The sequence below is a fragment of the Urocampus carinirostris genome, chromosome 3 (genome assembly GCF_059441175.1).
Source record: "Urocampus carinirostris isolate Australia breed hairy pipefish chromosome 3, RoL_Ucar_1.0, whole genome shotgun sequence".
Taxonomy (NCBI): domain Eukaryota; kingdom Metazoa; phylum Chordata; class Actinopteri; order Syngnathiformes; family Syngnathidae; genus Urocampus; species Urocampus carinirostris.
The window spans coordinates 41295265-41321327 of NC_142351.1; the positions used below are offsets into that span (position 1 = coordinate 41295265).

Sequence of the window (26063 nt, forward strand, 5' to 3'; positions counted from 1 at the left end):
ACGTCTCGCTAGGAGATAACACACAGATTTCATTGAAGACTAGGGTGGGGGGAATTACTGAGTTTGCCATGCTGCGTTAAATCAACATGGGTGACAAACTTTTATCTACACAATCACTTGTAAAAGTATTTAACTTCCCTCTACCTACATCACTTTACTTGTTCCAAAACAATAGGTAAAGGTTCCTGAATGTCTGAAATAGCCAAGGAGCAGTTTGCATATTTGACTTTAAACAAGGTTTGCGTGCCTGCAAAAAAGCTGAAATTCGAGGGAACTGCATCCGAAACATAAACTTAATTAAAAAAATGCAGGCCATCGATTCATTTTCTAGTCTAGGGTACCTCTGGTGGGGTTGTTGGTGAGTTGAAGAAAATCCACCCGACAGCACAAAACAATGTTATTTTAAAGAAAGACCTTCAGTAAAGATTTTTTCTAAAATTATAAAGGATTGTTTAGCAGCCGAAAAAGGATAACCATGTATGAAACTGCTTTGTTGGTTGGTTGGATCCCTTAACAGCCAGGGTCATTGGGGCATCATTTCCTGGTGGCACCCATCCATCTCTATGGCAACATGTTTCCACCTGGTCTCCAACTGGGGACCTCTACACAGTACCTGATAACAACGCTTAGCATCATTACTTGCCCATCTCTAGATTTTTATTTGGCTTTCATTCTTTATTCAGGGGGAAAAGTTTAAATGTGTCAGGGAATGCAGCAATGCAGTGATATATACCTATATGTACACAGGTTGACAGCTTAAATCAACATGCTTTCTCTCTCTCTCTCTCTCTCTCTCTCTCTCTCTCTCTCTCTCTCTCTTTCTCTCTCTCTCTCTCTTTCTCTCTTTCTCTCTTTCTCTCTCTCTCTCTCTCTCTCTCTCTCTCTCTCTCTCTCTCTCTCTCTCTCTCTCTCATATCTTATGAGACAGACAAAACAAAGCACATTACCACCGACAGGACACACTTCTAATGACCTTTAGATGAGTTATGGTGAGAATATGCATATGCAAAAGAGGAGTACAAAAGGGTAGATAAATCCTCAAATAAAGCAGTATTTTAGGTCTAACATTTAGGACTGTATCTCATCTCATCTCATCTCATTAGCCGTACCGCTTATCCTCAGTAGGGTCGCGGGGGGGGCTGGAGCCCATCCCAGTCATCTTCGGGCAGTGGGCAGGGGACACCCTGAACTGGTTGCCAGCCAATTGCAGGGCACACGGGGACAGACAACTCACTTGCTCATTCACACCTAGGGACAATTTGGACCGGCCAATTCACCTGAAATGCATGTCTTTGGAATGTGGGAGGAAACCGGAGTGCCCGGAGGAAACCCACGCAAGCACGGGGAGAACATACAAACTCCGCACAGGAAGTCTGGAGCTGGATTTGAACCCACGCAGGAGGTTCCCATGACATGAACTGTGCCGCACAAGCACTAACCACTGCGCCGCCGTGCTGCCCTAGGACTGTATTATGTATTAAAATTCCCCAGCCTTCCTACCAACACCCCACCTGGCACAACCACCTTTTGACTTGTCTCCATCTTTTGTCTCGAAACTTGTCTCGATTCTCGACTCTTCTCCAACCTCCTCCTTTGACAAACGCTCCCATTTCAACGTCATTTGAGCTGCTGTATGTTATTCCCCTACCCATCCAACTATTTGTCTGTATGAGAGCTTAACACGTCTCTATTTCTGCCTTGTGTTTGTTTACCTCGAGGGTGAGGAGTGGCTTAGGAATAATGCACAAGTCGGGTGTCATAGACCCCAAAGAGAATCACCATACAATGTACTGTATTAACACCTGATATTCATCACACGTTCAACATTTGATGCAAATGCATTTAAAATTCCATTAACTCCCTGCAACCGATTGCAAAAATCTACAAGGTCCACTTCGTTTTGCAAAGCCAGGTCTTATAATCTTTAAAAACATGAAGTAACTTCCTTGAAGAATCACCCTGCATACCTACACAGAAAATCCCCAAAACTCAGCCTAATTATATCCCCCAGCACCAGTCTTCTCATCCACACCTTCAATCAATCTTTAACTTGACTCAATCTGCCTCACCCACCTAGAATCTCTCAAAAATCTGCAGACATCTTATTTGTCTCATCTCCCCTACACTACACTGCCTTTGTTTTATAACCCTTCCTCAATCAAATGTGACTTTGCTGCCTTCCAATGTCAAACAGCTGGAATAGGTCGAACAAGTGAGGACAGCCAGGAAAAAGCTTGGAAAAGAGACGCAAAATGAAGGGGAACTCAGACAGGGGAGCATAAACACAGCACCAGAAAGAAAAAAAATGACAAACATTTTGTTTCTGGTTTCATTCAATGTGGGTACGCGTCATGATTATGATGACATGTATCGTGTGTATCTTAGTGAAAACCTAATCATGATGGAGTGTTAGTCATTCCATGTATCAATTTTCAAGTGCAAAGGCAAAGTCTAGGTTGGCGTCCAGTCTGTTGTATTTAAGTTTGACCTGTGGCGGTCCATTGGCTGTTTTTAAATGTTGCTATGCATTGGTAACATTTGTTAAACAATTTGAGTGAAACAAATTGTACAAATAATTCTGTTAGAATCTTTAAACCAAACACTTTGCTTCAAAAAGTGTAGTTGTTTTTTTTAAGTTTGAAATTTGCAACTAATTATATTTCTCAGTTTTGCTTTACCCCTTTTGCTGTTTTGTTATTTATTTCCCTTTTATTTTCTTTGTTATTGTATGTGTGTGTCTTGCTGTCGGTCACCCCTATTGAGGGATATGACCAAGGTGGATAGTGTTACCCCTTTTGCCAACACATCTCAGTTCTGCCTATAGCTATTAATATGTGAGTCACATGAACAGGACTGTTGAGTTTTTAATAACATGTAACAGTTCTGCAAAAAATAATATTTTGATTTATATATATATATATATATATGGGCAGCACGGCGGCGCAGTGGTTAGCGCATGTGCGGCACAGTTCAAGTCATGGGAACCTCCTGCGTGGGTTCAAATCCAGCTCCAGACTTCCTGTGCGGAGTTTGCATGTTCTCCCCGTGCTTGCGTGGGTTTCCTCCGGGCACTCCGGTTTCCTCCCACATTCCAAAAACATGCATTTCAGGTGAATTGGCCGGTCCAAATTGTCCCTAGGTGTGAATGAGCGAGTGAGTTGTCTGTCCCCGTGTGCCCTGCGATTGGCTGGCAACCAGTTCAGGGTGTCCCCTGCCCACTGCCCGATGATTGCTGGGATGGGCTCCAGCACCCCCGCGACCCTACTGAGGATAAGCGGTGCAGTTAACGAGACGACGATATATATATATATATATATATATATATATATATATATATACCTATATATACTACCTATCTATCTATCTATCTATCTATCTATCTATCTATCTCTATCTCTCAATAGATATATATATATATATATATATATATATATATATATATATATATATATATATATATATATATATATATATATATATATATATGGTTAGTGGTTAGCGCGTGTGCGGCACAGTTCTGAGGTCGTGGGAACCTCCTGCGTGGGTTCAAATCCAGCTACCGGCCTTACTGTGCGGAGTTTGTATGTTCTCCCCGTGCTTGCGTGGGTTTCCTCCAGGCACTCCGGTTTCCTCCCACATTCCAAAGACATGCATTTCAGGTGAATTGGCCGGTCCAAATTGTCCCTAGGTGTGACTGAGCGAGTGAGTTGTCCCCTGCCCACCGTCCGGAGATGGCTGGGATGGGCTCCAGCCCCACCCCGCGACCCTAATAAGGATAAGCGGTACAGCTAATGAGATGAGATGAGATATCTATATCTATACCTATATCTATATATATATATATATATATATATATATATATATATATATATATATATATATATATATATATATATATATATATATATATATATATATATATAACCTGTTCAGGATTTACGTTCATACAGATAGGTGAGAAAGTCCTCCTGTGAGTGCAAACACAAGGATTCCTAAATCAAAAAAGTGAACAATTTTCTGCTCAGGTGCATACCTCATCACAGAAAAAGCAAGCATGAAGCCAACTCAGCAAGTCCAAAAGCTTTTAAAGAGCCAGAAAACCCTCAGCAGTCTCTTGCGTGCTGAGATACCATAGCTTGGAAAAATAGCTCTAAAGGAAATGGTGGCAATACTGTAATATACTAGAGTTCTAACAGCAATACTGGGAGAATGTTGACAAGTTAGTCGCGCTAACAAAAATGTAAACAAAGCAGAAGAAAATTACATTATTTCAAGAGCCTTCTTGGGCAAAAAAGCAGACTGTTTCAATGAGCAAGAATGTCACGTTAAAGTCAATAGTCTAAGTGAACATGCCGTGGGGAGTAGTTTTTTTTTTTAGAAACTATCCTCTATTAGCAAACCGTTGGAAGTAAAATAAAAACACTTGACAGGTACAACATATGCACCCCGCAAGTGTAAAGACAAAGAGAACAACAGGATATCTCACTGTCTCCTCTCCGATTGCACAAACCAGGCAAATGGTCTATCAATAGTTTGTACGTAGGGAAATGGAAAAACACAGAAACCCACTCAGACAGACACAAACAACCAATTTTATTGAGGCGAAACCAACCACATCACCCTTGCCAGTTTCCTGGCCATCCATCTGACTGTAGACTCACATCAGGTCTTGGTCCAAGACCAGAACTCTGAGAATCCAATCAAACAGAATAAAACAAGACCACGAGGTCCTATTAGTATGCTCAGAACGAGGCCACCCGAGATGCCACTTTTAAAGTACTGAACAAAAAAACAATTTTTATTTAATTTGTTGGTCGCCCAATTTGTTTTTCACTTGGCTAGGGGATCAAATTGGGTCTTTCATTTAAAACACAATGCTTTCGAAGATGTGCTTGGGTGCAGCCAAAATGGAAGAAAAGGGGGTCAACAAGGAATGTCAAATGGTTTTGTTTAAATGACTTGGGTTCTGATTTCCATGATTCACCATATCTTCATAGTCCCCTGGGGGATTTGCAGCACCATACTTGTTCACAATCAACACAGGAATGAGAATAATAACCTTTCGTTGAAGATTTTGAAAATGCTTGTCCAGACCACAATGAATCAGTGAGTCTTACCTTGTCAATTTCCTGCTGCAGGACCTGTTTGGCAACCTCAAGATCTTGTAGTCGGTTTCGGAGTTCCTCATTCTCCTCCTCCAGACGGACCCTCTTTTTCTCACCACTGTCTAGCTGACTATGAAGACGGATAGATACATCCTTTGCCACCTGCGAGCATGAAGAGACTGGGTTCAACATGAGCAATTTTGGACTGACATGTAGTCAATTTCTGTTATGTATAGAATGAGTAACATGACTACGGGCTGGCGATACGTCCAAAAGTTAAAACTTTTGATTGTTGTAATGATCCTGGGTGATTCTGATTGATTTAAACATAACAATAAAAGTTACCTAATGAAATTTAGGTTCAAGTTCAAATTCAAGTAAGTTTGATTGCAAAAAAACATCCAGGAACAAAAATGTAAAAAAACAATAACCCAGTTTTTAAAAGTTTTAAATGTAATCTTGATGTTCATAACTTGTGTAAACAATTGCTGTTTGTGGCTCTTATGTGGTTTGTAATAATTGTCAACACATTTTGTAAATCACCCTAACCAGCATTTTGACAAATGTGCATACGATTTCGATAAGTTGAGATAACACTAACCATACATTTTCACTGAATGAGTTCCGATTCAAGTCAGGTCAAAATGTCTCAACACAAGATTACAATTACACCATCCCCTGATCATAAACCAACATGCGGGCAAGGAAAAACTCATAAACATCAGCACGAGGAAAATAAGAAACCTTGTGAATGGGCCTCACAAGTGGTAATCCCCCTTCCAGGATGACCTGGGTGCAACAGATTTAGCATCATGCGCCTACTAATTACAATTAAATTGTGTGTTGCTAGTCACTACGTTTTTCGCAACATTTAGCCATGCAAGCAGAAAAACGAACTGGGTTGTGAATTTTCATGTGTAAGTTACCATACAGTATGAACATTTACCAACCAGTGCAAGTGTGCAACAGAAAGGCAAAACACTACAATTGACCATCCAAAAGAAACAATGCCACCCTGAACTCCTCCGCGTCACACAGAGTTCAGTTGTGTGTGCATCTACATAGTTTCTTGTATATGATTGACATTGCTGATTGAGATTAAAAATGATGGTGTGTGTTTTGAAGGTCACCGGACATCACTGTACACCACAGAGCACAGGTTTTGCAACATTTTTTTCTGAGTGTTCATGTGCCAGGTACTGGCTTTGCACGTAGTTGTGATTGTACCAGGCTTAGATTGCTAGAAACAATAACAGTTGTTTGGCGCTGCACCACTGCGATTAGCCAGATTGATTAATTCGACAAGGTTTACAGCCTGTTTGGAAACAATTGTCCTCTGTGGTGTTTTTGTACAACATTGGTTTACGTGTGTCTCAGGAAACATCCATTTGTACAGAGAATACAAATGATCAGCCAAGGTGACATAAATCCTCAAAGTCCTTGGTGAAGCAGGGGACCTTAAGTATGGTAAGGCCAGGCCAAGGTAAATGTATCTGCAGATGAAAGTCTTTACCGTGTCTGGCTATGAATCTTCCTGGACTAATATATTTCTTTGTTTATTTCATATTTATTGTGCAGGTTTGTGGTTGGTTTGTATAGTAATGCATGGAATACTCATTGTCATGGCAAGCAGACGTTTTGGCTTTAAAATTTGAGAAAAATATTTGATTAAAAAGGTTATTGCACTATTTTTCATTGCACTATTGTTATGATGCACATACAACTTACTACAACAAGTGCCAGTCTCCAAGTACTACCTTGTACATTTGTATGCCTATATATTTTATTATTTAAAGACAATTCTAATTCTTATTGTAGTACATTTTGACAAAGTACTAACTGACACAAAGAATACTAAACCGTTTATGCTGTTATTATGATCAGAATAATATTATGAGTAATCAAGGACAGATTTCTCCACTGCTGACGGTTCTGTCTTCCTTTCTGTATTAACATTTACAATTTATTACAGTGTATTTGTTTCTTACTATGCAAGAGGCAACTGTGAGTAGGTTTTGTGTTATCCCACCATTTTAGGAAATCAAATCAGAAGACAGAAAAGGGGAATTCATGCTACTGTATATCAGATATACTATATCTTTTTCAAAAGTTTTACCAGAGTCTCATATGTTTTTGCAAACCTCATAACAACACATTCAATATTTATAACAAAACACTCATTGGGCATTCCACTGCCAGTTTTGTGAGCCATTGAGTGTCTGTAAATGCTGCTTTGTTCCTCTAAGTAAGCGTGATGGAATTTACATCCATTGGAGATCTGCCATAGGATTTAATTAGCATTCACGGAAGATCCTACTGAGAGGCGTGAATGTTGAATTTAGTAATTTTGTGCGTGCGAGCATGTGATTTTCTGAAGTCAAAATGGAAAACAGACTGACAAAAGTAGGCAGAGCAAATTTCGTTTTCCACAGGACACAAATTGAATCACACAGACGCTCTCTCGCATAAGACAGTTAAACACAATAAAAACTTTGTGTGACTGTGTGTACGCATAGTGGGGGTTGGGTTGTTGTGTGACATAAGAACAAGACTCTTGTTTGTTTGACCCACACAACTCACAGCTACATTGTTTAATTTCAAATACAAGATTACTATTTGCCATTTGACTGATAAGGCTGTTTTCCCTGAGGCATGTGCATGCAAGTATTTGTGTGTTTTTGTGGGCCCAAAATCCAAATTAGCAGACATGGGACCAAGTCACACATGTGCAAGTCTCAAGTAAGTCTCAAGTCTTCACCTTCAAGTCCCAAGTAAGTCCCAAGTATTTTTTTCTTGGGCAAGTCAAGTCACAAGTCAAGTCCCGAGTCTTAGATTGCCAAGTCCAAGTCAAGTCACAAGTCATAAAAACAGCGACTCGAGTCGACTCGAGTCCAAGTCACTAAGTCTCAAGTCCCCATGTCTGCAAATTAGGTTGTGGAATTTGAGAGGAGGCAGCGCAAAATGTATACAAGATATACAAATGAAGCTTGAAGCGTAAATTTGAGCATGGAGGAAAATTGAAGACGAAAAACCAGTATTCCCTTGTGAAAAAAATAAAGAAGTCTGTCGTATAGGCCTCACTCCAAGGAAATGATGAAACATTCATGATGCAAATGAAATAATGACAGCATGAAAGATGATGTGGACGTTTTAGGGTTTGACAGTCTGGCAGTGAACAGATTTTCTTCCCTTGGTTTCTGTTGGTCTCCTTTTTTTCCACATATTGCATCATTGTTGTTTTTGTGGTAGAAGTACTGTAATGTTATTTGTTGAAACATTCTAGTCCAGTAAACCCCTGGGTTTTGGCATCCTTAGATTATAATGGAAAAGTGAAACCACGAGAGCAGTGTCAGGTTAATATTTGTTGAAAAACATGGCAACAATTTTGAGCATTTAAAAGCAATTCACAAATCAACATGACTTGACTTCACCCAAAATCCAAGTACCTTTCAATCCTTGAAAACACAACTTTAAATTCAAGCATGTTTGTGGATTTCAAGCACCCACATGAACCCTGTATATATGGTCCATTTGTTCAACATAACTTGAATTATAAATCGTGATTTTTGTCAGTCAAAAATGCAGCTGTGATGACTTCTAGGGCAACATAACTACTTACTTCCTGTGTCTATTTGAAGTGTATATGCCCAGATGTGTGCCGCAGTCTGTGGGAATGAGAGCAGTGTGTGACTGGGACAGGAAATTATGTCAGCCATCCGTAAGATTTTGTTTTGTTCTGGTGTGACACTTGCCAAGTCAGATGACGCTTGAAAGACAGACATGTGATGTGTTTCAAACTAAAAGACGCCTGATAACGTCAACTACTCTACGTATTACAATCTATCATAATGGAAGAATGGAGTGTGTAAATGTGTTTCTGAGCAGGCGTGCACAATAAGAATCAGTGCCTCCAAGCATATGCAGCATTGAAGCTAATTTGGGAAAGCAGATTAGATGTTTTCCTGAGCTCAAGAAGCCAAGGTCAAGTTGTCACAGGTAAAGAGAAATACTGACTGGGTTGGTTTGTCTTTTTGTGAATATAAGATGGAACTGTTTAAAATGAAAACAGTATTCATTAAAATCTTACTCTAGACTTTGCTTCCAGTATGGTGTCCACCCTTACAATTGCATACCCATGTTTGACATTAATGTTTTGCACAATGTTTTTTGAAAAAATGTGGGTTGTTTAAATTTTGATTTACTGCCTATTTTACCAATGAATTCTGAAAAGAAGTGCTAGTACAAGTGGTGGTAAAAGGGATACTTCCTTCACTTTTGAAGCGAGCCGGGGTTGGTTTGAAAGATTCGAACATAGGACAGGTATCAATCTGGGTTACTAGGCATTGGTTAGGGTTAGGTTCTTTAATGTTCTTTAGATACACGTTTTCTTAATATTTTAGGTATTTTTTAAAGGTGCAACAGATTAAAATACTTACCATTGTTTCCTATGGGAAAAAAAATTTGGTACTCAACCAAATCGGTACTCAACCAACAACCAGGAACGCATTATGGTAGAGGACCGAGGTATCACTGTAATCAGATGCCAGTCAGTCGATTACACAGCTGGAGCCCACTCCACACTCCTTCCTGCACGAGCGAGAGCGATTCCATGAATCGCTTATTTGGTATCAAGATTTGGTATCAGGATTAAATTTGAAATATTTCTGATATGCCTTTGTGTGCTCTTAAGCATGATACCAACCTGTTATGTTCATAGACAGCAATTTATATTACATTCAGTGGACTTAAAATGCCCTAAAGAGATACACCAGGCTTGTGTCGCTCATAATTTCTATCACTGACATGAGAGCCAGAGAGAAATGAGGCACGCCTTCAAAGATCTACATGGCTTGGTTTTTTGTTTTGTTTTTTAAATTCGTAGAAGTTCATGATTTTACTTTTCATAGATACTTTCACAAATAGTGTTAATTGTTTACTCTAATCTCATTTGGAACGCAATAAAAGAGTTAGTGCCATGTTGGCAGAAAACTTATCTAAGTTTCAAAGTCATTTTCCTATTAAATGACAGAATATCCTATTTCACAAGTAACAGGAAAAACAAATCCTACCTAAAACGAGAAAAAAAAATTCTATAGACGTTAGATCATTTTACTAATGTTAAGAAATATTTTTCACCGAAATCCAAAAAAAAAAAAAACAGTAGAAATGAGAGAAACAATACATCAGTCGCTAAATGAAACAATTATTCTAAGCAACATTTCCGCCAAAGACGTTAACGTGTTTTTGCAGTGTAAAAGCTGCTGGAAAAAAAAGGAGAAAAGGAAAAGTCTCAACTATGAACAATGGTAAATTACAAAAAAAAAAAACATAAATGACAGCGCTTGGCCATACTTTTTCCTTAACATTGTGTCAATATGATAAAAAAAATGATGAACAGCTTCTTATGTTGCATGAATGAAAAACTAAATAAAATTCAAGTCAAATCTTTCAAATCAACCCAATAAAGGTCAAATAATCCCTTCTTAGTTTGTTCCCATCCGAGTCTTTTAGCCTTTGCCCCTCCTCGCTTTATTGCTCACGCTGAGTGGCTAATTTGAATTTTCAAACAGCTAACAGTCGCCCCTTGCCTTTTTCTTTTTCTTTCTTTTTTGGATCATTCACACAGGATGCACACTCATCCCTTCCACTTCCTTTTCCATCCTTCCCTTTTGCAGGACAGCCAGATGGTAAGCCGTCAGCTGAGCCGCAGACAGAAAAGGCAAGCCGAGGGGGGGTTGGACATGATATCACACATATAGGCTGCATACACTCAATCTATGTCTTGGGGTATAACACTTACTTTGTTCCCTGTTGCATGGAAAAAACTGAGAATCCATGCACATCCAGGACACGAACAGGAATACAATTACACATAAACATCCTACACAATATGTGGTTTTGAATCTTTAAATGTGTGAATATCTGTGAGTGTGCTTGTGTTTTTTTTTTAACATAAATGTCTCTATGGCAGCCCGATGATTAACAACAACAGAAATTTTAAAGGCGGTTCTGATGTCTGACCTCATCTGAGTCTTAAGACTGTGGAAAAACTAGGTCATCTATGACTTCTTTTTTATAGTTCCGTAGGAAGCCTGATGTCCTTTGAACCAGGGGTGTAGCTTTGGCATGGAAGGAAGTAAGAAAACAATCAATATTGAGCAATTATTGTGTTGTCCCCACCAATATTGTGTGATCACTTAAAAAAAAACAAAAAAAAAAACGTCTGCTCACCTCGTAGCACAGAAAGGGTTATATCACATTCCCTGCTGAAGCACTGAGGCATAGGACCAACGTGATTGGCTATGCATTTCCCTCTTTCACAGGAACCTTATGGTTCGTTATGTTTTGGTCCCCGAAGACCAAATCTACGTCCTTGCTTTGGACATTTATTAAGTATTGAATAGTCTTTATTGCCTTTGACAACAAGGTTGTGAAACTGTATGCAACAAGATTAGACATGGCACTTGAGGGTAAAAATGTCATCAAGAGAAAAATATGATAAAAACCTTCAGGATAAACAGGCAAAAATATTCACAATGTAGCACCAGGGACTGTCCTAAGTTGTCATAATAGTGCAATGAAATCATTTTGCAACAAAACAGTTCTACACTAACATTTAGCAGCAACAAAAAATGATCCCAAATAAGTCGCAATATATTTTTAGGTTTGCACACTTGTTTAGGGTAGTAATAGCCCCGGGGTAGAAACTGTCCCTGAGCCTGTTAATCATTGTTTCATGGGACTTGAAGCACCTTACCATAGAGCAACAGGTCAAAGAGGTAGTGGCTGGGGTGAGAAGAGTGTATTATAATGTTGATGGCTCTGTTGTGGTATTGCAGATGTGCAAATGTGATGGGATACAAAAGCACCAGCATTCTATTTAAGTGTACAACTGTTGACATGGCAAGAACATTGGATGTTTACGGCTATACCACCCTAAGAAAAAAAACGCCCGGATGGGAGACCGCCTGGAAATACCAGGTGCTGAGTTTGGCGATTGAGTTGAAAACAATAAGGAAAGAAAGTCACATTTTCCAAAATTAAAATTAAGAAGCCACATCAAGAAGATTATCACCATCAAATTTATAGCAAGATTGCATAGCTGTTTCTTTTGTTTACATAAAATATATATTGGTTCCAATTTGGGTCACAAACCGACCTATCCACTAGGTTAATATTTGTTGAAAACAACTCAATTTTCCGGGGATCTGTTTTTTTTTTTTTTTTTTTTGCACAATGAACCAACATGATTAATCCTTTTCTGATATGTTGGGAGTCAACCTGGTTTATTTGGTAACTAAGAATTTAAGAAAAGAATAACCAAATTTTGCATTTTCATTTTTATAATTGCATTGAGTAATATCATGATTAGAGATTAAGGGGCTCACATTTACCCTTAAAGACTATTTGGCATGTGGTTTAAATAATGTATCAATCAATTTTTTAAACGAAAATTGTGTTTAATATACATGGAAAGGTCCTGGGAAAACTCACTTTGACGTCTTGCTCAAGTGTTCGAATAAGTTCGCCATCAACTTGTCCTGTCTGGGCCACTCGGATGGAGCGGCGCTCTGACTTCCGCAGTCGGTACTGCAAAATGCGGCAGGTCTTGTTTGCCTACACGTCAAAAACACGCAAAGGATCAACACATTTTGGGTAAGGAAAAAAAAAACATCAAAAGAAATCTTAAAACACAATTATTCTGCAGCACTGTAAACTCCTTTGTAATTTTAAAGTGATTAAAGAAAACGAGGCTGAGCTTTCATTAAGTCTCACACAAATGAACAACTGTGCAAATATACACCTGCTCCAGCTGTTGCCGCAGTTCCTGCAGCTGGTAAACGTCGTCCTCCATGTACATATCTCTCATCTCCAGCATTTCGGATCTCAACTCTTCTATCTCATCCTGGAAACACAGGAGTACGAAAGATGAATCATCCATACATTTTCAACTAATGGGCCTTTTTGGAAACACAATTGATCTGACTGCAGGACCAAATAATTTGGGGGGATCAGAAGCCACATATATGAGGTTCGTACACAATTTTCATGGCCAAATTTAAGGACCTTTTAAGGATTTTCAAAGCCAATTTTTCAATTTCTCCAGTACCATTAAAAAAAGAAATGCAGTGTGAATCATGTATTTTGGAAAGCCACATATATAACTGGGATGTATTTATGTGATATGTAATCTTGCTTGTGCATTTATCAAGACATATGATATTTAGATCTTGAGTAGAATAGAAGAATAGAATATACCTTTATTGTCATTGTTACAAAATGGGTTAACGTATTGTGACAACAAAATTGGGCATGACACTCCAGTTTCACACATTCACAGTGAGGTAAAAAAGCCAAGAAGATAAACGAACAGAGAAGATAAGGTTATAAAGCAAGGAGGATAAGGATATAGTTATAATTTACACAATATTTACACAAGAAATGTCGGCATGTAGGATGTTACATACAGTTTGGTATCATAATACAGTTTGGTATCGTAAGGGTTTGTTCAATTATACATTTGGTGCAAAAACAGTCATCATAGTGCAAAAAAAATAGTCAACATTGTCCAAGGTGAGCAATAAACATAGTGCAGTCAACAGGTGCAAGAAACATGGACATGAGTACCATTTTACGTTCGTATGAGGTAGTGTTTTTCCAAGAGTTTTTCAGTTTTTTGTGCGGTGTCTGTTTAGGGTGGTAATGGCTTTGGGGAAGAAACTGTCTCTGAGTCTGTTTGTTTTTGTTTTGTGTGACCTGTAGCGCTTGCCGGAAGGCAGCGGGTCGAAGAGGTTGTGGCCGGGGTGAGAAAAATCCTTGATGATGTTTTCTGCTCTGCTGAGGTAGCAAGAGCAGGCAATGTCTTCCAGACTGGGCAGAGAGCAACCGACAATTTTTTGGGCTGTTTTGATGACCCTCTGGAGCATTTTCCCGTCTGCTGCTGTGCACCCAGCATACCACACCGTAATGCAGTACATTAGAATGCTCTCCACTGTGGCTTTGTAAAAGGACACCTGCAGCTGCTGTTTTAGATGATCTTTTCTGAGCACTCTCAGGAAATGCAGTCGCTGCCGGGCCTTCCCTACCACCGCTCTGGTGTTTGCAGACCAGGAGAGGTCGTCGGAGATGTGCACACCCAGAAATTTGAAGGAGTGGACTCTCTCTACTCAGTCTCCTTTTATGATGAGTGGTGCTGGATTCCTGCCATTCCTTCTGAAGTCCAGTATCAGTTCTTTTGTTTTTGTGGTGTTCAGTATGAGGTGGTTTTCCGAGTAGATCGTGAATATATTTTGGGATCTGAATACGTGTGTATATACTTTTAAGGATATCTCTACTCATATGGTATCAGATAAAATGGCGGTAATATGTAGCTTATATTTTCAGTTGCAGGAAGTTCTTCCCATGACAATTTACCACAGTGAAACGCTGCCTTTATTTTTTGCACGGCCAATAATAACTTTCCATTTTGATACGTAATCCTTGCACTAATAAACATTTCATAGCGCCCTGTTAAGGTGTAGCATGGACCTGCTGTCTTGGGCGCGCGCCACAGGGGACAAAGTGGCTTCATAGGACAATGCCATACAAACTAATACTAGCTACTGTTAATCACGAGGGAAGAAAAAACGCAATGGCAAAGGCAAGCCACCAGAGAGCAGTGTCGGTGTCATTGTGAAGCAGACTTGTTGAGAAACGTGGCAACAATTTCAAGCATTTAGAGTATTTAACCCATAGTTCAATCACTTTTCTATCCTTGAAAACACAAAATTAAAGTGCAAGGTTTTTCAAGGATTCAAGCACCGTATAAACCCTGCACGTAGAACCATTCCTATCTGTTCTTTATCTTATGAATGACCTATATTTCCTGTTGATGATATCTTTGTATTGTTATTACAACATCCATTGCAGCCTAATCATCCTGGAAGGGGGATTACCTCATGTGCAGTTCCTTCTCGAGGTTTTCTTCATTTTCCTCATGTTGATGTTTATGAGTTTTTCCTTGCCCTCATGTAGATTTTAGATCAGAAGATGGTGTAATAATAGTCTATGGTTTGCAATGATCTGTGGTCGGTACAGCCTTTAGAGACACCTTGTGATTAAGAACTATACAAATAAAAATGACTTGACTTGACTCAAATATATAACTATAAGTACTTTAGTCAAGGTTAACACAAAAAGTATATGAGGTCGACATAATTGTCGTATTATTGCGGCAAATGGTTATCACCCTAGATGTCAGACTTAAAGAAAATTATCATGAGATATTATCTGCCTTTCCTTAATAAATGTTTCCTATTGACAGTGACAGGAATGCCTTCCTTATAATCTACCTGAATATAAGGACTATTATGATCCTCACGTTCTTGACAAATGCAATAACTTAAAAGGAGGAAGTAATAAGAAAAATAAAAAAACAGCAACAAACATACTAATACATTGTATGTACTCCTAAAACCACAACCATGAGACTCGGAAAATTTTAAGTTTGGGTAAATGGGATATAGAGAGCAAAATACACTTGTCTTTAGCCATCTTAAACAGGGAAATTTTGCTACATGATGTTGATTGAAAATTTACACTATAGTCCCGTAAGGTCAAAGTAACATTTCGAGGTGGTCCGATCTGAGCCACTGGATAGAGATCAAGTCAGATCTATGCCAAAATTGCTGGATTGGAATTGTTGTATTACAATGTTTCTGTTAAAACCACAGTGTGTAATATTTGGTTTCTTCAAGTAGGGGGCTCCTCAGAACATATATTTGCGATTTTTTTTTTTTCATTTACAATTTCATTTACACAAGTACACAGATTAGTGTAATGGTAAAATCTCACATTGTTTACTCTTTGTTACCGGAGGCTAGAAGGAAGTTATTTTTTGGATTGCGGTTGAGAATACAGTAACATTCCCTGCAGAGAAATATCTTTGCAGTAGCAATTAAGGACAAGGCAAAGAGGCTTACTCAGATGGAAACAAGTTACAACATAAAATGTGGCAGACGGAGGACGGGTTGCATACAGTATAATAAATTAATCATTTTAGTGTCCAAATCATCTCAAGTCACCATGTAAAAATGTGCGTGTTTTGCTCCTACAGAGAGCATCTCATTTTGTGTTTGTGGAACACGGGTACACTAGTTGAGTGATTACCCAAGTGTGTCTGTTGCCTAAACAAGAATGTGTGGCTGCAATAGTAATAGTGCTGTCATCATTTATTCCACTGGAATAAGTGGGTCAGCACCCACGCTCAAATTCAACCATACCAGCTTAGGTTTAGCAACAAGACATTTATTTGGGTGTTTGACAATATATTAAACTACAGTAAATGGAGGGTGTTTCTTCACTTGACACTGCACTTTTATTGTATGAACAATGAGAAGGTAAAGTATCAAATGCTACAGTACCAGATACCTCCCTCGCTTGGATTCATTATACTATGACAACTGTAACCTCTTCCAAGATGGTTACAGTGGAGGCAATTAATCACGTTCCGATTTTCATTGGTTTGCTTTTTAGATCTTTCTCGTGACGTTAAAATTAGGGATCGACTGATATTGGTTTTTCAGGGTCGACATAGGTTATTAGCAGGGTTGGGTAGGGTTACTTTAACTTGATTACTTTCAATTACTTTTGGAATACTCCAATACCAAATATGCTAATAAAAGGCAAAAGAAACTAAATATGAATAAAATTACAAAATTTTGTGCAGGCTTGGGGAGTAACGGAATACATAGAACGGCAAAAATGATGTTGGCAAGCTGTTTGGATTTATTTTCATTTTGTTTCTGTCGCATTTCATGTTAGTTTTGCCGGAGATCAAAGAGATCAAAGCCAGGAGAGAAAGCTTACCACGTGTTGTGAGTCATAATTGTATTCATATTTTGTTTCTTGTTTCTTTTATTAGCATATTTGGTATTGGAGTAATCCAAAAGTAATTGAAAGTAATCAAGTTAAAGTAACCCTACCTAACCCTGGTTATTAGTATTAAGAAGAGGCCAATAAAAGATATTTGGAGCAGATATCCGTTTGCTGTAAAACCTTAATAATTGCCGTAAGAAATTTTCAACAATGAAAGAGAAACAAAGAATATTTGTTATAAATTTAAATAAAACTCCAATAGCTCTCGACAAAAGGTACATAACAAAGTATTGAGATTAACTTTTGGTATTGACCAAATACTTATTTTCCACCATGATTTATTTAAAAAGCAAACAATGTGATCTGTTGTTTTTTCCACATTCTGTCTCACATGGTTGAGACTTACCCACGTTGACAATTACAGGCTATGTCTGCTTGATGGGAATTAATGGAGCACTACTTAGCAGTATATGCTAATTAGCTTTAATCAGATTATACTAAATAATTGAAATTATTAAATAGGGCTGCGCGATAGGGCGAGAACATAATATTCAAATAGTATCAGTCTTTCTGGACAATTACAATTTTTATTTGATTTTACCAATAAACCCCATCCGACACATTTGTTTAAAGAAAATTGTGTTTATCAATGAAATATTCAAAAAATAATAACTGATTTTAAATCAATTTCAAGGGAACTTTCCCCCTCATAGTATGAGCAAAAAAATATATATATTCATAGATTGTGACTCACTTGTATGAATGCCCCAATTAACTTGTTAGTATAAATAGTTTGATAATCAACAGCAGTTTCAGTGTTCATTTTACCTCTGAAAAGTAATGGGTCCCGGGGACTCGCATGCTCAAAAATCTATAGGTCCCAACAGATATCTATGGGTCCCCAAAATTTAGTGTTATCGAGGTTGAAATTGTAAATCGGCAACGAATATATAAATAAATATATAAATCTATATATTCAGTTTTAATCATCACACTTAATTGGTAATACAAAGCAGTTATCACTTTTCAGTTCACAAAAATATTGTACATTATACAAAATAATATTGCTGAAATATTAGTCTATATATTCATGCAGTTTTAATCACTTCAGATTTTTCAGTTCATATATTCTTCGTGGTTTGCTGTCCCGCCACAGTTGTAATGCCTTCTCAAGGTCCAATTGCAGCAACGGAATTTCAATAGCTAATTTGTGATTTTCATTGTTGTCGTGCCGATCCAATGTGCTTTTCTGAAAGTTCGTGTTGCAAAATGATTTATGCAATCCAGTTTTTTGGTCACGCTGGGTGCACGCATCACAGAACATGTAGCCTCCATTATCATCCTCCTCATAGCGTAACCAGGAATAAAATTTAGTCAATTTTGGCAGAAAAGTCCTTATCTTGCTAAGAGTATTCTTTTGTTTATCTTTCGTCGAATCGTTCGCTTCAAAACAAGTGTTTTCCTTGCCTTCGCGGTCTTCTGAAGAATTTCTCCGCCGTTTTTTTCGTGCCGGAATTATTGCCGTTGTTACCACTTTCTGTATTATGTTTCGACTTACCAATTTTTTGTTGATTTGCACCTAAAACCAACTATTTTTACGGAGGCATACTTCTCTTTCACTCGACAACCGCCAAAACAATGACGTCATCTCGAAGCAACGAGATATCGTTTGCCGTGATCGGCGCGAGACCAAGACAACAATGGCAGATCTGGCTGACGAAAGGTTTGGAGTGCGATAAATCTTTGTTAAAAAAAAAAAAAAAAGTAATCGGGTAATAATGACAATTTGGTGTCAAAAAAGTTGCGTCCCGGGGACGCACGTTGATTTGACACAATGCGTCCCCAGCAAAAATTATGCGTCCAAGACGCAGGGACGCGGGCAAACGGGAACCCTGCAGTTTAGGGTAATTTAGATTTAACTTATAAGTTCCCTTCATTAAATTAAGCACATTTTCGAAATTTCAATTCTTAAAATGGAATGAATCAAATTAATTTCAAGTATTACCTAGAATTATGAATAAACCAAGTCAAATAGAGAGATACTGTTAGGATCTTGTGTACCACGTTTCACCAGAGGGCGCCAATTGGGTTTGGAACAGAGCACAGGTGTGTCAAATCACCACACACCTGTCCCTAATTATCCTGACCCTTTATAATGACATTTTGGACAGCACACATTGTCGGGTCACTTACATTTCCACTGTCATAGGTACCTCTGATTTGGTTTTGGTTTTTCTGTTCCTGGTTTGAACATTTTTTTGTTGCTTTGCGCAGACTTGTTTTTGTGTCTGTTACTTGGTTCCTTGCATGTCCAATGCCACGCCACGTGTGTTTTCTTTTATTCCTGGTTTTTTGTTTGGACATATTGTTCGGAGTTTTTTGTCAACTTGCAGGCATTAAAATGGGTTGGTGGTTAAAAAAAGTGGGAAGGGTGTAGAACATATGTTCCAGTAAACTGTACAATCCAACAAAATTGTAATATGTTTACTGTCTTGGCTGAATTTAGAATGTCACTAGCATAAAAGCAGAATGAATTTAGCTCGGCTGAGTCACTGTGGTGATTTATTCTCTACAGCCAGCCTACTTCTTATTCCTGCTCCACGCTAACAACTAGGCTAAGATACATCTGGCACTATAACTGTCTCGCGTGTGAAAAATTATTGGGTTTTATCAAATTTCCTTGGACTGTCTTTATAGGTTGCACAATTTCTAACGCCCGGTTCGTTCTCTGCAAAATCTCACAGGCGAAAAGCCACCCATTCCCCAAAAGATTTTCTCTCTGGATCTACACTGTTCACGTACTTCACCCTTTTTTACTTCAAAACGGTGAATTACTACAAAAGGTGAACGATTTTCATGCTGCTCTTGTTAGTTTGTTACTTTGGTCCTTACAATATCCGATTTCAGTCTTTGATTCTGGTTTGGATTTTGTCATGTTTGATTTTATTTGGTCATGTCAATTGTTTTGTGCCCCCTTGTTTGTTTTTTACTTTGTACCTGGTTTTGCTAATAAACACCATCCTTACTTTGTAAATCCCTGCCTCCGTATACTTCTGAGTGTTTGAGTCCACCTCAGAAATCGTAACAGATTCAAGAGTAAAGTTATGAGCCACAAATTAAGATCAGAGAGAGAAAAGTGAATTCAAGGCCAAAACAGGAAATAGTTGGACCACACGGAAGGAAAGGTGGGGAAAAGGAAGGATAAACAGTAATGGAAAGGGGAAAAGGTCGAGAAATCAGAGCATGAAACACATGCAGACAGCAAGGAGGAGAAAACATGACCGCGGAGAACAAAGACGTAAGGTCACGGCGCTGGGGATTCACAAGTAAATGTGCTGAGAGAGAAATGCTCTACTGACCTGCTTTTTAGAGCTAACTAAAGAGAACAGGAATAAGGTTTTCTTATTCATTTGTTCAGAAACCATGTCAGATTTGCACTTTGTGTGTAAAGCAGGGATGTAAGTTTTTGTACATGATCAAGTCAAGCTAAGTCATGTTTATTTGTAAGCCCTTAATCACAAGGAGTCTCAAAGGGCTGCACAGACCACAGATTATTGCAAACCACAGACTATTATTGCACCATGATCTTATTGTTTGACTTTTTAGTCCAGGACGTCTGAATGTGTTTTTTTCCGTGCTCTGTGCTTTTGCAGCAAGCGGGTGTTGCTCTCAGCTGCAACGACAGCTGCCGTGTGGCTTTTTGGGGGTTGGGGCGACTTTTGCAATCACATGTCATCATCACACTTTTCTCCAAATATTTTGATGATTGGGACTATTACCATGCTATTTATAAAGAATTTAATGTTGCTAAAAGCTATGGGCCTTTTTTCATGGTTCGTTTACCATTTTCATTGCCAAATTAGAGCACGTTTTAAGGACACTCAGACAGTTTTTCAATTTATCTAGTACCATTTAAAGAACAAATCCAGTGTCAATCAAGTATTTTGCAAATTTCATGCTTATTATGATTATTATTCTTGTTGTTATAATTACTAACATTAATACTGGGATGGGCCGTGGGAATCTTTTCTATACATTGATCAATAAATCAATAATGTTTTTTATATTTTGAGTCAAACGCCAATATATTTTCATATTTGATCTGAACAATGTGTGTACAATATTTTGAGACAAATCTCTACCAAAAAAAATATTAGGTAAAATGTAATATGTAGCTTACATTTTCAGTTGTCAGGAAGTTATTCCTATTATAATTTACTGCTGGGAAATGTTCTTGTATGTCAAGTATTTTTGAGAAATTGACAAATAAAATTGACTTAGACCATAATAAATGTACATAATAGTCCTTGCACTAATACACATTTTATAGTGCCCTATCTAGGTTTAGCATGCACCAGTCCTCTTGGGCGCAATCTGTTGGGTTCCCTGACATTTTATAGGACAATGCCATACAATCTAATGCCAGCTTCCGTTCACCACGATGGGAGAAATGTAATGTCAAAGCGAAGCCACCAGAGAGCAGTTTTGGTGTCACTTTTAAGCAGACTTGTGAAACATGACAAAAATTCAAGCATTTATGAGCACTTCATCCAAATACAGGCACTGTTCAATCATTGAAAACACAACATAAAAATCCAAGCATTTTCAAGGATTTCAAGCACCCATATGAACGGTTACTTTACTACAACTTAAAAATCATATTTCTAAAAAGATCTCTTGCTCAATGTTCTCAACTACTTTTGCTGTGGTAATTGAGGCATTCTCCATTGAAATGTTGCTGCACCTCAAGCTAAAGATAGATATGTGATACACATCTGGAATTAAGACTCAAAAAAATGTGTGTTGGCTCAACTGATTACTTCATAATCAAGAATAAATCATAAAAACTTGATCGCTGTCCTCTAGTGAAGGGGATCATCATCACCAAACCCCAGCTTTGACTTCAGTGGACATGTTCTTGGGCAAGACAATAAGCCCTAATTTGCCCCCGCTAGGCCTGGCATGCAGCCGCCGCTCATTAGTGTATGAATTTGTGTGCAAGAGCCAATGAGATCCTCTGTTAAATGCTTTGGGCACTGGTTATAAGTGCACTCCATTTACCATTTAAGCCCGTTGATTCTTAATGCCAAATCACAATTTATCATAGTTAATATACAACAATGCTTTCAAAACCAAGATTTACAAAGCAATCGAAATAAGAAATCAACCACACTCTCCCAGGACTTTTCTACTAGTCATGTTCATGCATCATTGTAATAGTATGTAAATAAACCAGGTATCTGCCGTGCTGCTTATCCTGCTTATCTGTGTAATGTGCTACTACTCAAACAGCAATGCCCGGACTTGTAGTCATTATGCTTGGATTGCATCCAAACAGAGCTTGCATGTCAGTGTTAACCCGAAAAGCACATTAGGGATCTCCCCTGAAAAGTGGTGGGTCCTCCGTTACAAAAAGGTCATTGGTATTACATAGCTTGTGTTATGACATGAATTGGCTTTAAGAACTCAAGGGGCACCCTTGTATGGGTCAGACATGATCAAAAATAATGGTTCAACTTGAAGGCTGCAAGCCTGCAAACCACAACTTCTTGAAATAATAGAATAACCTGTCATTTATTTTGATTATAAATCGATAAATTAAAAATCATTTTGTTTTAATCCACGCAGCAAAAAAAGTTGTTACCAAATGCAATCACAAAGTAATAACATATTATTTATTATTTTGTTAGTAGTTTGGCACGTACCATGCCGAGAAAAAAATAGAATTAAATAAGTAATCATTGCCTGAATCTAGCCAAAAGCTTATTTCCTAAAAATAATCTAATTTAATGGCCCTCAAAAAAACGGACACTAATGTGCAAAAAACAGCCAGAAGTGAGGGCCAATTAATATTAGGAATTTTTGGGGCAGGAAATGTGAAATTGTACCTAATTGTGCCCATTAGACTTTAGTACTGGTATGAGTGGGAAGTTTTGTTTCAAATTTGACACACATATTTTAAAATCTTTTTTCCCCTCTATAAAGTCTTTATTACATGTTTACCCTGCAGTGCCATGACTAATCCTGTTGCATACAGTGCAATGTTTACTACGTTGTTATCAATGACTATAAAGACTATTCAATTCAAATATGATGGTTGATCTCATATGCAAGACAATTTAAAAAGCTGCAAATGTTAAATTTTAAGAAGCTAACATTCTAAGTATGTAGTAGATTTCAAGGAAAAAAAATATCTGGTATTAAAAAAATTGTTCACAACTTTTTGATAATCGATTAGGGGTTGATTAATGCAGTGGTCCGCAACTTTTTATCAACCACGGACCGGTTTAATGTCTAATAATACTCCCACTGCCCAGCCCAATAATAATGTTAGTAATTATAATGATAAGAATATTCATTATTATGATAAGCATGAAATCAAAAGCCATTTGGGATCTAGATGGCATCAAAAAAGATATAGGATTTTATGTCATCATCATCACACTATTTTTACTCATGTAACCACATTGAACAATATTTTGTGCTCAACTCTTTCCCATAATGCCTCGTTACTAGAAAATATTAAAACATAGTGTGATGATCTGGTGGTTAGGATTCGGTGCTGTCACTATTTTCCCTGTGCGGCCTGATACCAAACGACCCACGGCCCAATACCGATACGCTGCAAAGTGGTTGACCATTGGATTAATCAGCGATAATCAGTCGTCATTACACATCTATTCTTATAAGTATATTCTGTAAACTGTGAAAAAAAAAACACTGAAACTCTGTATATAAAAAATGGTTTCCAATAATATATTTGACTCACTTTGAGGTAATCATTCTCCGATCTGAGTTCCTCGATTTCCCTCACAAACTCCTCGTGCATCCCATCTACGAACTCCTCAGTAAGGTCAGAGAAGGCCAGAGAAGTGCTAGGAGGCATCCGGCTATCCACCGAGGTAACCGATCGCTCTTCACCCGGAGACTCGCTTTCCTCGCCGGCTTCAAGGCCAACATGACGTCGGTCCAACTCGCCCATTTTGGCGGAGCATTTCTCGGCGGCTGGTTTTTGGCTAGCCCCGTTATCCATCTGGATGTCCCCGCCTGGGCTGCTCCTCGACTCGGCGTCACTACTGGGGGCGTCCGTGAAGAGTTTTTGCTCTTCGGAAGCGCAGTCGGACAATTCAGAACTACTGTCGGTGGTGGAAAGCTTCCCGGGAGCACAACCGGAGTCCTTCGACAAGTCGTCCGATCCTATGCTAGCGTCCGACACCCTCCTCCGTGCCCCGCTGCTACTTTTGGCCATCTTCGCGGTCGACTTTTTAGTGGACGCGCTGGCAGGCGAAGCAGACACCTTGCCCGCCGCTTTCACCCCACTTCTCTCGGCTTTAGCGTCTTTTCCGTGTAGAACTCCAACGGGGCTACGTCTGGAAACGCGGCTGCCCAGGTGGATGGCTCCTGGCTTCACGCTAAGACTAGGAGCTGCGAAACCACCACGAATCTTCGTGAGGGACCACCCGGGTACATCCTTGGGTCTTGCCGGTGAGGGGGCGCGGTGAGTTTTCTTCTTCCCTCCTTGCGCTAAAAGCATCGCAGATAGTTCTGGTTGCTGTGTCTCCCCGCTGTCCAAGCTCTCACTCCCGCCTTCGCTTTCCATCTTCTGCCGGAGATGGAGTCTCCGTTCCTTGGGCGAGGCGAAGGAGAGGTGAGCCGGGTTGTTGTGGACATCAACCTCCTTAGACTTTGTCATTCATTCCCTTGGAGAATGAACCGGAAAGCAGAAACGGAAGCTCTTGCTTTTAACCGGGTTGTTTCAAACGAAATGAACCAACAACGGCCGCGGACAAAAGGAGCGAGGTCTTCTCTCGGGCTACAATGAAAAGCGTGCGCGGTTAAGCGATAAAGAACAATACAGGAGATGACCAGGTTAAAAAAAGTAGAATGAGCGCCAGGTAGAGAAACAAGTGCAATTCATTTGTTATCTGTACACAAAAACACGCGTTTTTTTCTCGGAACCACAGCGGTCGTCGTCCAACAGCCGTCGTGCAGGAGGAGTTGTGCGTTGAAAGTCGGGGGCGGAGAAGTCGCTCCGTGTCCCCGCCCACATAACGGGATGTGCTGAAACAGGGCCACTCACACTTTTTGCAAAGAAGCACGACGACGGAAGCAACCCCTCAGTGTATCTCTTGGTAACACAGATTTTGCATTTATTTATACATTTCTGGACGACTTTCAGTTTTTTCCATGATCTTACACTTGTTTCTGGCAACGTAAAAATAGTGTGAAAATTGGATGAATCTGAATGCCTTTTTATATGGCGTATGTATCACAGGTGGTTTAGTGATTAACCATACCTGTCAACCCCCACGGCTCCATGCCCGTGCAAACTGTCGTATTTTCCCAAACAAAATGCAAAATAATTGTACACCATATTTTTTTTCCCGGAATGATGTATGATGGGGGCAATCGCGTGCGCACAGTAGCATCAAACCGCCCGCTTTGTTTGCAACGAAAAAAACGATACCAAGATAGAGGCTTCCGCGGTGAACTCCTTTGACTTGATTTGCCGTTTTGTGATAGTCGGCCCATCATTGACAAATTTGCGTTTTTCCAGACAGATTTCCTTGTACGTCGTACTCGTCTTAAAATGCATAAAAATCGTACTTTGTACGACAAAACCGTACAGGTTGACAGGTATGGATTAACTGTCAGCGCTCGCACCACCACGATCCAGGATTGATTCTCGTTGCATACTATCATAGGGCACTCAGTAAAAAGTGCCACTAGGGGGTGAGCTTTCTCTGTCTATGGCTTTTTTCCAGATGTAGCAGGTTTAGCATATTATCTGTGAACATAAGTCTGCATGTGGTGCCATTTTAAATGGTAAATGGTCTGCATTTATATAGCGCTTTTCAAGTCAATGAAGACCTCCCAAAGCGCTTTACAATGTGCTTCACTCTTACCCATTCACACACACACTCACACACCAAAATCGGCCATGCAGCCATGCAAGGCGCCGACCTGCTTATTGGGGGCATTAAGGATTCAGTGTCTTTGCCCAAGGACACTTTTTAGTGTCAGTGTTTCTTTTAGTTTGTTAAGGTGAGGATGCTTTGAGACTGGGAGGTCGCTGGTTCGCGCCTCGACCGAGACATACCT

General features: G+C 39.1%; 1 protein-coding gene across 4 annotated transcripts in view; it reads right to left on the minus strand.

Annotated features, from left to right (window-relative positions):
- mtcl2 (microtubule crosslinking factor 2) overlaps positions 1–24932 on the minus strand; it is a 92047-nt gene extending 67115 nt beyond the window's left edge. For all 4 annotated transcript variants that reach the window (XM_088331890.1, XM_088331891.1, XM_088331889.1 and 1 more), the window contains exons 1-4: positions 23731–24932; positions 12910–13011; positions 12600–12722; positions 5118–5267 (exon numbers count right to left, since the gene is read on the minus strand). In XM_088331890.1, coding sequence (XP_088188016.1) covers positions 5118–5267; positions 12600–12722; positions 12910–13011; positions 23731–24654 — 1299 coding nt within the window. In that variant the 5' untranslated portion in view covers positions 24655–24932. The remainder of the gene's footprint in view (positions 1–5117; positions 5268–12599; positions 12723–12909; positions 13012–23730) is intronic.
- Between the last annotated feature and the right edge of the window lie 1131 nt (positions 24933–26063).